Source organism: Equus quagga, chromosome 22 (genome assembly GCF_021613505.1).
Source record: "Equus quagga isolate Etosha38 chromosome 22, UCLA_HA_Equagga_1.0, whole genome shotgun sequence".
Classification (NCBI taxonomy): Eukaryota; Metazoa; Chordata; class Mammalia; order Perissodactyla; family Equidae; genus Equus; species Equus quagga.
The window spans coordinates 22,635,650-22,649,014 of NC_060288.1; the positions used below are offsets into that span (position 1 = coordinate 22,635,650).

The 13,365-nt window shown below is 40.8% G+C and overlaps 1 protein-coding gene and 1 pseudogene across 2 annotated transcripts in view; one reads left to right on the top strand and one right to left on the bottom strand.

Moving 5' to 3' along the window:
• Nucleotides 1-3,468: 3,468 nt before the first annotated feature.
• Nucleotides 3,469-13,365, bottom strand: part of LOC124231805 (cytochrome P450 4V2) — a 28,488-nt gene continuing 18,591 nt past the window's right edge. For both annotated transcript variants that reach the window (XM_046648799.1, XM_046648798.1), the window contains 4 exons: nt 11,671-11,773; nt 7,403-7,537; nt 7,121-7,300; nt 3,469-5,485 (listed from right to left, as the gene is read on the bottom strand). In XM_046648799.1, the coding sequence (XP_046504755.1) occupies nt 5,313-5,485; nt 7,121-7,300; nt 7,403-7,537; nt 11,671-11,773 (591 nt within the window). In that variant the 3' untranslated portion in view covers nt 3,469-5,312. The remainder of the gene's footprint in view (nt 5,486-7,120; nt 7,301-7,402; nt 7,538-11,670; nt 11,774-13,365) is intronic.
• LOC124231806 (protein SET-like) lies at nt 7,546-10,615 on the top strand (annotated as a pseudogene).

Sequence of the window (13,365 nt, forward strand, 5' to 3'; positions counted from 1 at the left end):
TATTTCATGTTAGGGCCACACAAGTCATGCACAGGTTTCCCTCTTTTTAAAGGTTCATAATATTCCCAGTTATTTAGGGTCATGCAGCTTAAATCTCATCTCACTGGACTTTTTCCATTATAATCACCTAGATGCACAACTGAATAAAGGGTGGGTGTGGATAGCTTGTCTTGGCAGCATCTTCTGGTGAATGGTATCTATGCCCTCCTATACCATAGGCAAAGAATCTTGTAACATTGAAATTTTAAGTATGGAAGGGAGTTGATTGATGTTTAGGTCCTCCTCCCACCCAATTCAGGAAATATGATACAGCAGGGGTTGACAAGCACAGTTCACAGACAAAATCTGGCCCAGCGCCTGTTTTTGTAAAGTTTTATCAGAATACAGCCATGCCCATTCATTCATGTATTATCTATGCTTGTTTTCACCTACAACTACAGACATTAAGTAGTTGTGAAAGAGACACTATGGCCTGCAAAGCTGAGAAGATTTACCATCCGGCCCTTTTCAGACACAGTAGGCTGAAATCTGCTATATAGCGCTCCTGGCACAGATACTTCAACTGGAAAGAAACATGCTGATTTTCCCGGGAGCGTGTTCCGGTTGAGGGTATTCCATTTTATTTTTAAGAAAAAGCCTTCCTATATGTTGAAATATACCTCCTTGCAACTTCTATCCTTCAATCCTAGATTAATTTACTAGATCCACACAAAATAATTTATTCTCTTTTGAGCTCTTTCAGATATTTAGAGACCATAATCACTTGCCCACTAAATCTCCTTTGTTTTCTCACTATTCTTCAAAATGGCAGTACACTGTTCTGGCTAGGGAATTAGATTTTTAGGGAGTTGATTTTTAAATAAAGATTTAATGCATATTACTGCACTGCAGAACCGTGTTTATTAAAAATGTAGGATAACGTCAATAAAATATTTTCTGGCTGTAATGAAGTAACATATTTCAAATATGCATGCTGTACTGCCTTTTAGATTCAGAGCATCAACTGGCACCCCAGCAATCAATAAAAGGCAGTCCTGTGCCCTGTGAGGTACATGAAATCTTAAATTTTGGATCTCATCTGCTACCAGCCTCAACAGCAGAAAAGATGGCTGGGATGAAACGATCCTGCCTCCAAATCATGGCAGAAACCCTCAGAGATTGTTTCCCTAAAAGATGAGATTACAGATTTTAACCTATTTAAATATACTTCTGTGTTTTGTTTGGATTTTTCTTACAGCGAAACCATAAGTTACGTTTCAGTAAGACAATAAAGCTAAAAATTTCCTTGTGGATTCAGAAGAACTAACTCAGAATGAAACTGAAAAGAGGCAGTAATAGGCAGATTTCTAAAGTGTTCCCCAAGATTTCCCACTCTAATCCAGGGGACTGAACAAAATGAGATACCCTGTCTTTCTGTGACTAGGTTATGTTACCTGACAAAGCAGTTTTGCAGGTGTCATTAAGGTTACTAAGTCAACTTTGAGCTAATCAAAATGGAGATTATCCGGGTGGATCTGGTTTCATCACACGGGCCCCTTAAAAACAGAGTTTTCTTCTGCTGTTACATAAGAAATCAGAGATATTCAAAGTGTGAGAGAGATTTCACAGGAGGCTCTCCATTGCTGGCTTTGAGATGGATGGGGCCTGGGACAAGGACCTGACAGTGGTCTCTGGGGCAGAGAGAAGTCTCTGGCCAGGAGCCAGAAAGAAAATGGAGAATTCAGTCCTACAGCCACAAGGAACCAACAACTTCCAACCAACTGAATGTACTTAGAAGAGGATTCTTCCCCAGAACCTCCACACCTTGATTTTGGGCTTGCGAGATACTAGACAGAGAACCTAGCTCAGCCCACCTACTGACCTACAGAACTGTGAAATAATAAATTAGTGTTGTTTTAAACTGCTAAGATTGTAGTAATTTGTTAGGCAGCAAAAAAACGCTAATATGGAAGGTTATCTTTACCTGAAGTTACAGCGTCCTGGAGAGAGGGGGTTTGGTGCTGGACTGTTTTGAGGTGAGGGAATGAAGAATAGTTCCCTAATGGAGCTTGAGAGCTTGGATGGGAGGAGGTGCCAGAGGCAGAGAGGTGATCTGCCTTGGGAGCTTTAAGAGAACCTGTGGTTTTCAAAAAAAGAAAAAGGCCCTGATTCTCTGGTGAAGCTGCTGTGTGGCCAGGACATGGGCCCACAGGAAAGAAACAGATGAGCAAAAGCTTTATTGTGCTGCCCATGAAGAAAAGAATGTCATGGCTATTGTCAAGACTTGGAAGCAACCTAGGTGTCTATCAAGGTGATACTGACCCTGATATCAGTTTCCCTACGTTAAACCCAGTATATGTGGGGTTAAAACGAAAACACTCATTCCCTGCTTGCTCTCTGGCTTCCTGGCTCCAGAATCCACTATCCTCCATGGAGACAGACACTGCCAAGGACAAGCACCTGGATTTATTATCTCCTCCCTGCAAAGAGATACAGGCTGGTAGGAAAGCTGCTGACCAGCAAGGTCACGGGCTCCCTCCTCTCTGCAAGTGTCTCAAGGCCAAAGACAGGCTGGTGGGAAAGCTCCAACCAGCAAGGCCATATGCTCCCCCTCCCCTACCTAAAACTCCAAGTAAAAAACCCTTCTTTTTAGCTTTTTGGGGAGTTTGGGATTTCAGCGTTAGCTGCCCTCTCTCCTTGCTCAGTGCTGTGTAATAATAAAATTCCTACTTTCTTCCACTACACCTGGTGTCAGAGATTGGCTTGCTGTGCAACGGGTGAGTGAACTCACTTCAGGTTCAATATCAAAGGGACAAATGGCTAAAGAAGATGTGGTATATATACACAATGGAATACTACCCAGCCATAAGAAATGATGAAATCCGGCCATTTGTGACAACATGGATAGACCTTGACGGTATTATGCTAAGTGAAATAAGTCAGAGGGAGAAGGTCAAATACCATATGATCTCACTCATAAGTAGAAGATAAAAACAACGACAAGCAAACACATGGCAACAGAGATTGGATTGGTGGTTACCATAGGGGAAGTGGGGGGGTGGGGAAGGAGGGCAAAAGGGGTGATAAGGCAGATGTGTGTGGAGATGGATTAGTTTTTGGGTGGTGAACATGATGAAATCTACACAGAAATTGAAATATACTATGATGCACACCTGAAAGTTACATAATGTTATAAGCCAATGTTGCTGCAATAAAAAAATTAATTCATTAAAATTAATTTTAAAAAGAGAAAATAATGTCAGTTCACTGAGAAAGGTCTTTGGTGGTGCCTTTTTGACTCATGAATGATTTCTGTTGTTTGTGTCTCTAGATCATTAAATGTCCCTAAGAAGGGTAACACTTTAGGCTGTGCTCTTCCCAATGCACCTCAGTGAGAATCACAGAATTATATCTATAATCCCACTAAAATTAGGTTACCTATATTTTTTCAAACTGATAAGCATTCTTAGAATAAAAGTAGCACCCATATTGAAAATATAATTTATTTTTCTTCAGATACCTCTTTCAAGCAGGTGTAGGACAGGTAATAGACACAAACAGGTACTTGATCATCCTCTTATTTAAAAAAAAAATCAACATTTGCCTTTTGTTACTACAGATCATGATATAATTTCTCAATTCCAACTCTTGACATGGTTGAAGTGAACTTCCAATTAAACCATGAATAACCAATGATTCTGGTGCTAAGTGAAAATCTTAGGCCAAAAGGTAACATTAAGCAATGTTTTGTTTTAAATTTAATTTCAAATTTAGTGTAGGGTCACTTAAAAAAAAACAGGCACAGTTTAAATGTAAGTGCATAAAATTGAGAAATAATACTGATTTCCATGAATAAAATGTTAATTGTCCAAAGTCATCTGAGAACAAGATTTTCTACATATCTCCACTTTCTAGATAACAAGATTATCCACGTGACAGGAATTTTTTCAGTTGTATCATACGCTTTTTTGACTTTTTCTTCTCAACTTAGGGCCTGGGTTGTCTACACTGGGGCTCTTTGGGACAGTAAAGTGGGTTACCTACTGACCCTGCCCTAAATGCCTCAGCCTGTAGTGTTTTCCAAATGGCTTTGGTTTTGTAACCTCTTCCTTTGATAGCCACTGAAGAATATATATTCCATCCTCTTCATTTGTTGCTTCTATCTGTTATTGCCTTGGGAAAATTGAAGGAACAATCTTATTAAAATTATCAAAAGAATTTTTTAACGTCACTGAGTGAGGGAGTAGAGAAATTGTGGATGGAATTAAAATTCAGGACAGTGTGTCAGTTATCAACTTGGTAGGTATGCTCTAGAGGATTAAATTTACTGGGTTACTGAGTATAAATGAACGACTTCTCTTTTCCTTTAATGATGGAATAATTCTAGAAGAAATACACCAAAGTCAGAGGCAGAGCATCTGTGTTCTAATGACACAGCTAGTGATAGACCTGAGCTCCATAAAGCAATAGCATACTATAACAGAAGTCTATCATATTGGGAGGGGAGACATTTAGAGTATAGACCGCTAATTATTTCCAGCCCTGTCACCCCCTAGTGGCACGACTTTGGACAGAAATTTACCTTCTCATTGATCTCATTCCCTTACTTCTAATAAAAGGGAGTATAACTAGATAAGCTCCAGGGTCGCTCCAGCTCCAAAAGTTTATGAGGCACCGTGAGGGACTGGACATTGCCAAGAGGAATCTCGCCCCATAATTCATGACATATAAAGGTAACTGTGATGCTGTGAAGAATAAAATGAAGACCACAAGTACACAGTCAAAAGGGAAACAGAAACAGAACCTGAGTTAACTCATAAGTGATCCACTCTAGGGGATGGAATCTGAAAAGCACCATAATAATTACTCTCATAACTGATGGAACTGATGTAATTTTAAAAACTTAACCTCCTTAAGTGTAAGTCCTGAATTACGCTCTTCAGATTAGGTCTATATGGATATATGCATATATATGTTCCTGAGTCAACAAGAATTCCTTACAAAAATTCTGGAACCTCAATTAAATCATATCCGTCCGGTTTGTTGATTGACATTGAATTGGCCTGTGGATTCCACTTTTGAGAACTTGTTAGACGTTTATTTGGATGCTGTCATCAGTTAACTGTACTTTTGGGACAAGGGGTAAGATCTATGGTGGTGATGAAAATATAAAAACTCTCTCCTTGGTAGACTTGATCCCAAGGTAAGTGGTGACAAGAGAAAATTAGGTCTAAGGATTAAGAGTGTTGAACTCATGATCTCTAAATTACAAATTCAAAGTTTCCCTTAAAGAAAGACCTCCTTCATGAGAAGGGCACAGTCCAATAATACAGTTAGGATTCCTCTGTGTTTCTCCTCTTCAACTTGATCCAGATGCCATTACTTGGACGAAGAATCAGCTCTCCTGCCAGGCCAAGTTCTTCTCTTTTCTGGTTGGATTCTACCCAAAAATGCCTCAGGATGCAGGAAAGAATGATCTTTTCTTCCATCACAGCAAATTTCTGACCTTCAAATTAATGCAAATACCATCAATTTAATTATAGATGTATCTCAAAAGTGAGAAAGAACAGGTTCTATTAGAGGAAGCAAGCAATTTTGTATTTTTACAGTAGGTCCTGGAAGAATCAGAACCACTTGGGATGCTTGTTAAAAATGAAGATTCTTGGGGGCTGGCCCCGTGGCCGAGTGGTTAAGTTCGCGCGCTCCGCTGCAGGCGGCCCAGTGTTTCGTTGGTTCGAATCCTGGGCGCGGACATGGCACTGCTCGTCAGACCACGCTGAGGCAGCGTCCCACATGCCACAACTAGAAGAACCCACAACGAAGAATACACAACTATGTACCGGGGGGCTTTGGGGAGAAAAAGGAAAAAATAAAAAAAAAATCTTTAAAAAAAAAAAAAAAAATGAAGATTCTTGGAGCCAGGCCCTGTGGCCTAGTGGTTAAGTTCTGCATGCTCCACTTCGGTGGCCTGGGTTTGGTTCCTGGGACCAGACCTATACCACCTGTTGGTGGCCATGCTGTGGCAGCAACATACAAAATAGAGGGAGATTGGCACAGATGTTAGTTCAAGGTGAATCTTCCTCAGCAAAAAAAAGAAGAAGAAGAAGATTCTAGAGTGCACTTCCCCACTCCCACGCAATGCATCTGAACGGCTGGGGTGGGCCAAGAATCTGTATTTTATCCGTACTCTAGACGAATCCTGGGCTCCTTGAAGCATGAGAATCACTACTCTGGATTGCTTTCTTACTGGGCCTTTAATTTAATGCACTATAGAGTCACTAAATACGCTTCAGATTCATTCATTTAAATGTGACCTCATTTTACTAATGCCTGCATTTACCTAAATCATAAAATGCTAAAGATTCTAAAGTCAAAAGTGTTTATAATGCATGGTGGTGTGCATTCATTTTGTTTGAGTACTTCAGCTGGCCACATGGTAAGCACGCTTTGTTTTAGTTTTGCACAGAAATTAGGTTAAATATAACTAATCATTATAAATAAGTTTTCTACTATATAAAATATATTCTACTTTAATCCAAAATCTATAACATTTTTAAACTCTACCAGAAACTGATTATGCTTTATGCGATGGGTTCAGCTGTGTGTCCCAAAATTCATATGTCAAATCCTAAACTCCGGTACCTCAGAACGTGACTGTATTTGGAGACAGAGCCTCTAAAGAGGTGATTAAATTAAAATGTGCTCATACGGATGGGCCCTAATCTAATCTGACTGGTGTCCTCATAAAAAGAAGAGATTAGGACACAGAGACACATGGAGGAAAGACCATGTGAGATACAGGGAGAAGATGACCATCCAGAAGCCAAGGAGAGAGGCCCCAGGAGAAACCAATTCTGCCAACACCTTGATCTCGGACTTCCAGCCTCCAGAACTGTGAGAAAACAAATTTCTGGTGTTTAAGCCGCCCAGTCTGTCGTACTTTGTTAACACACTTTGTGACGGTCATATTTGAAACAAAAATGTATAGTGGAGGAAATTATATAATAGAGAGTAGAGTAAAACGGAAACCAGTTTTTCAAATGACGGTTGCATATGGGACACTGTATCTTAAAGAAATTATTGTGAGAAACCCACTCCCATTTGACCCTGAAAGGTCAAACCAATTCTGATGGATACAAACCTATACAGTTTCTGGGTCCAGCAGAGAAGGGCACGTAGGCGTATGGATGGCGTCCTTGCGAATTCTCGGGAAAGAACCGTTCTGGCTTGAATTCCTCAGGATTTGGGAAGTATCTTGAATCTCTATGCAGAGCATAGGAAACGATGATGGCTTGGGATCCTTTCACAATTTTGTAACCCGCTGTCAGGAAGGAGTCAAGATGCCATGTGAACGGAGCAAGACAGACACTCAAAAATCCATTCTCTCTATTCTTCTTAATATGGAATTTTATAGAATTCTTACCGACTTCACAATCTTCATTAAGATTACGGGCAAATAAGGGAACAGAAGGAAAAAGGCGAAGGGTCTCCTTCATAACACATTCCAGATATTTAAGTTTCTTCAGGTCTTCCAAGGTGGCAGGACGATCAGATTTCCCTGATTAAAGTAAATGTGTGAGGTGATAATGAAGGAACCATTTGGGCTTGGGGAGTGGGACATCAAAGAGGAATACACTAATCAAAACACTGAATGTTAAATACCTAAGCTAAAGTAGAATTTCTAATATTATACACCATCAAAATAAAATGAGACCATACGCTAAGGAAAAGAAAGCAGCTACAAAAGGTCACAGAGTGTATGCTTCCATTTATAGGAAGTACTCAGAACAGATAAATCCCTAGAGACAGAAAGTAAATTAGGGGTTGCCAGGGGCTGGGGAAAGAGGGAATGGGGAGTGGTTGCTTAATGGTACAAGGTTTCTTTTTGGAGTGAAAATATTTTGGAATTGGATAGAGGTAACAGTGGCACAATGTTGTGAATGTACTAAATTGTATAATTTGAAGTTGTGAATTTTGAATTCCTAGAGCTTCTTCCAGACGTGCAAGATACTCTTGGGTCAGATTCTTGGGCTTTCCCCACAGCATGGCCCCCCAATGCCCTTCGCTCCCACCTCAAGCAAAGAAACCAACGCCGCCTCTTGCCTGCAGGCCGGAGGGGACATCCACCTCTCTGGACTTGCCAAAGGGAGAAAAAGAACGGCAAGAAGTAGCAGGAAACAATGATGAAATACAAAATGAAACAGACAGACTTACTGAACAGACCAGTGAGGAGATTTTGAAAGTAGAACAGAAATATAACAAACTCCATCAACCATTTTTTCACAAGAGGTCAGAATTAATTGCCAAAATCCCATATTATGGCGTAACAACCTTTGTCAGCCACCCGCAAGTCTGCACTGCTTGGGGAGGAGGATGAAGAGGTGGTGCATTATTCGACCACAGTTGAAGCGACAGAATTTGAAGGTGTAAAATCGGGTTACAGAATAGATTTTCATCTTGATGAAAATGTTTACTTCAAAAAATAAAGTTCTCTCCCAAGAATTTTATCTGAATGAGAGTGATGGTCCATCTTCAAAGTCCACTGAAATCAAAAGGAAATCTGGAAAGGATCTGATGGAATATTCAAGTCAAATGCAGAATAAAGCCAACAGGAAGTAGCAGCAGGGGGCACCAGAGAGCTTCTCTCCCCGGTTTACTGACCCTTCTGATGTAGATGCAGATGCTTTAGGAGAGGTCATCAAAGACGGTATTTGGCCAAATTCACTACAGTACTACTTGGTTCCTGACATGTAGAGAAGGAATAAAGGCAAGGCGAAGATAATGGTGATGAGGCTGAAGAAGAAAAATTGGAAGACGTTGATGACAAGGGGGAGGAGGATGAAGAGGAAGAAGAGGATGAGGGGAGGGAAGAGAGCAGCATGAAGGAGAAAATGACTAATGTCTTCCAGGCTTTGGGAGCAAGTTGTAGTCTTTTTTTTCCCCCTCTTGTGCTCAGTTACCCTGTCCTTGAAGTCTCTTTTCTCTGCTTTACACCACAGTTCTCAACTTATTTGGGGGGGAAATACCTTCAGCAGAATACAGTGGGAAACAGATCTCTGCCTCTTTCTGTTCCAAACTCATTTTTATCCCTTCCTGTCTCAACAAAAACTTTATAGGATGAACACCACCATGCTCCCCAGGAAGAAAGAAAAATCTTCTGATCCCTTAGCTCTGCTGCAGGCTGGGAGGTGCTTGGTCCCTGAGTAGTAGCACTGAGAATTCTAGTTTTTTTCTTCTTTCCCTCAATACTGGGCTCAGAGATTACACTGTGTCTCTATGTGAATATGGACGGTTAGCATTCACCAATATACATTTGTCCACTTTCTTTTGTTAAAAAAATTTTTTTTAGTTAAAAAAAGTTTTATAGAAGGTCAGCGAAAGGTGGGTTTGAGATGTTTGGGTGGGTTAAGTGGGCATTTTGACAACATGGCTTGTCCTACGGAATATTTAATTGTCATGTTTAATGGACATCTTGCAGTTTAAGCAACACTTTTAAAATAAAATTCTCTCCTAATGATGACTTGAGCCCAGCCACTCAATATTGGGAGGTAGAAAAAAAAAGTGAGGCACAATTAGCAGAAAACAGGAGAAGCAATAAAATAAAAATTCCAGTAATAATTACTAATTATGCGAGATCAAAAAGCATTTGTGAGACCAGCAACGAACTAGAAATGGTAGAGGATACGAAAATGTGGATGCATTCCAGAGCAACCTGTGAGCTTTTAGAAGACCAAATTTACCCACCAGAGGCAACGTGACATTAAAATTGATACAGAAAAAATAAAAAGACTATAGAAACGGAGCCAAGAAGTTCCTTCTAAAAATAGTCTTCCCTCTTGATATGAAATTTAAGTTCTCATACAATATGGACACGAAACTTCTTTTCCAATGTCATCTCTTAATACATTCTACCAAATGTTCTGATTTCTAGCTGTCCCTCATTATTCACTATTGCCCTCCAAACTTTTCCACTTCTGTGCCATTGTTCATCCGCTTCCATCCTTGTAGAATGCTCTTCCTCTCCTCCTTTTTTCCTTTATTTTTCCTTCCCCACTTCTTTACTCTCTGAAATGGCATCAGATACCACTTCATTGGTTGGCTGACCCAACCTTTCTCCTTTTCTCCTTCCAGCTTTAGGGAGCCATGTGACATGTGATTAAACAAAGGGTGGCACAATGCATAGCCCCTTTGTGCTAGGCTGATAATAGCCCCCAAATATATCGGGTCCTAATTCCTGGAAACTGTGAATGTTACCTTTTTTGGAAAAAAGATATCTTTGCAGATTTGATTAAGTTAGTGGTCTTAAAATGGGGAGATTATCCTGAATTATCCAGGAAGGTTCTGAATGCCATCACAAATGTCTTCATAAGAGAGAGGCAGAGGGAGATCTGACACACACACAGGAGGTGGTGTGAAGACAGAGGCAGAGACTTGAGTGATGTGGCCATAAGCCAAGGAATGCTGGTAGCCACCATAAGTGGCCAGAAACAAATTCTCCCCTAGGGCTTCCAGAAGGAGTACAGCCCTGCCAACACATTGATTTAGCTCAGTGATATGATTTTGGACTTCTGGTTTCCAGAACTGTAAGAGAATAAATTTATGTTGGTTTAGACCACCCAGTTTGTAGAATTTATTGCAGCAGCCACAGAAAACTAATGCATCTTTCATTGCACCCCCCCCCCCCCTTTCTCCTTGCCTTAAAGATAAACATGAGACTTGGAAGAACAATCAAGAAAACAAAGGCCATGCTGGTAAAGATGACAGAGAGGAAAAAGAGCAAGCCTGGGACTCTGATGGCATCCCTATTGGCATCAGCCTAGGACTCCTTACCTGCCAATTGCTGGTTGTATGATAGAAATTTGCATCCTATCAGCTTAACCCATCTTTTCTCTCATTTGTGGCCAGATGCAATCCTAAATTAAAAGCTTTCTTTGACCTCTCTAACTAGCATCATCTGCTCCTCTCTGCTCCCAACTATCTTCTCCATAGCACTCAAGCACACAGCCCCAATGACTCACTGCTTTACATACAATGTCTGTTCCATCTATTAACCGGGAAAATCCTTGAGGACAGTAACATTCATCTGTGCATCCCCGGCATCTAGCCCAGCGCGGTCCATGCCAGGCGATTAGCAAACACTTGTAAGTGAACAGATGAGGTCTTGTGTAATGGAAAGGAGACCAGTACTGGAAGGGAGCCAATTTGGGAGACTTTCTGCTTATTACAGTATATATATATTTTTTTTTAGAAGTGGTAATCAATTTATTAAAATTGTTGATTTAAGCCTCTGCAATGGTGACTTCAACCTTGACTCCTGGCTCAGTACTGATGGAAGTGACCTGTTTAACAATCTCAGAAGGACTGTGCAAGTCAACTACCATCCAACACCGTACACATATGCCCTGTCACCTCTTTTGCCCTCCTCCCACCCTCTTTCCCTCTGGGAACCACCAATCTAATCTCTGTCTCTATGTGTTTGTTCGTTGTTCTTGTTGTAGTTTTTATCTTTTGTTTATCAGTGAGATCATACCATATTTGACTTTCTCCATCAGGCTTATTTCACTTAGCATAATACTCTCAAGATTACAGTATCTTTAGAACAGTCCTATACACATCCTTAAGGAGCAAGAATGACATCTGCTTCTATGGACTTGGGACCCACAGTGTAACTAGCAAGGGGCCCAAACATACCAAACACTTCCTCCAGCTCACTGTCCACTTTTTTCTGGACTTCTGGATAGCAGCCCAATAGATATAAGGACCAGTTTATTGCAGCTGCTGTGGTGTCATGGCCCTGCAAATGTAAGAACAACAATAGCTTAGAAAGCACGGCTTTACAAAGATTAGTAATGGTAACTCTATTATGAATTATTCCTGGATTTGACAGCTGCAATGTAACTCAGGAACATAACAAATTAATTCCGTACAGCATCTCATCTTGGTGAGAAACAAACAAACAAGCAAAACAACCCTTCAAAGTGGAGGTTCATGTTTAGAGAGACGATTCAATGCCATATGGAGCTGCACACTTGGGGAGAAGTGGCTGGGCTGTGCTCATGAGAGGGCATGCCAAGGGAACAAGGCGTGCTGGACCACTTCTAAGGGAAAGAGTCTGACTTTTGAGAGCCAATGACCAGATCTGTACTTCTCTACCTTGTAAGGCAGCCTTTGCCTGTCAATACTGGACACCACGGGTATACGTGTGGTTCTGAGTAATATTCTCCACAACAAGAAGTTGACAAATAGCCTCACTGAATACTTGCTGAGTTTTCAGCAAAATACTAAGTACTTTGCAGCAATCAATGATCTCCTCTATGGAAGATCTTACTTTTTCCTATGTGACACAAAAGATTATTGTCATTTTTCATTCTTGGAGCAGAAATCTCCCAGCTGTTTTGTAAAACAGTGCCTAAGTTGAACTGTTTGAGGCTTACTCTGCAATTTTTTAAAATATCGATTTTACGAGTCTCTGATATTGGTGTGTCATTGCACTTTCTCGCACTTGCAATTCCTTTACAGAGACTCCTCTGAACTCCGGACAAGGTCTGCTCCATTTCACTCAGCTGTTTACTAAAGTCACAGAAGGAAGTGCTCTTGGTCAATAATTGTTAATAGCTTTTCTTGAATTTATGGGTGGAAACCCGATTCAAATGTGTAAAAAAAGTCTGCTGAACTTCCTGTTTCATTTTGTCTGCTACCCGAAGAAAGCAGGATGAAGCAAAACGTGAAGCAGAGTGGACAGAAGTTCACTAGTGGAATAGGGCACAAGCAAAAACGTTAATATCTAACGGCTGCCATGGGGGACATGAAAGGCATGGAGGTAATAGCCTGCATCCACCTTAGGGAGGAGGTCACGATACTGTAATTATATGTGGCACACCTCCTATTTGATGCGAAGCAGAAAAAAATTAGAATTTCAAAGAATGTTGGAGCTGGAAGAAAGAGATCACTAGTCTGATCGTTTTCCTGAAAGTGAGAGGTTACTGGTGGGAGATGGATGTGTGTGTGCGTGTCCACATATATGTGTATGCAGGAGAGTGCATACATGTGTGTGTGCGTATGGGTGCATGCATGTATGGGTGCATGTGTGTCTTTGTGTGTATGCCCACATGTATGTGTGGGTGTATGTAGGAGGGTGCATGCAAGCGTGTGTGCATGTGTGTGCATGGATGCATGTACGTATGTGTGTAGCTGCATGTATGAGAGTGCATATATGTATATGTGTGTTTGTGTGTGTGTGCAGGGGTGTGCATGGATGCATGTATGTATGTGTGTAGGTGTATGTATGAGAGTGCATATATGTATATGCGTGTTTGTGTGTGTGCATGTGTGTGCATGGATGCACGTACGTATGTGTGTAGCTGTATGTATGAGAGTGCATATATG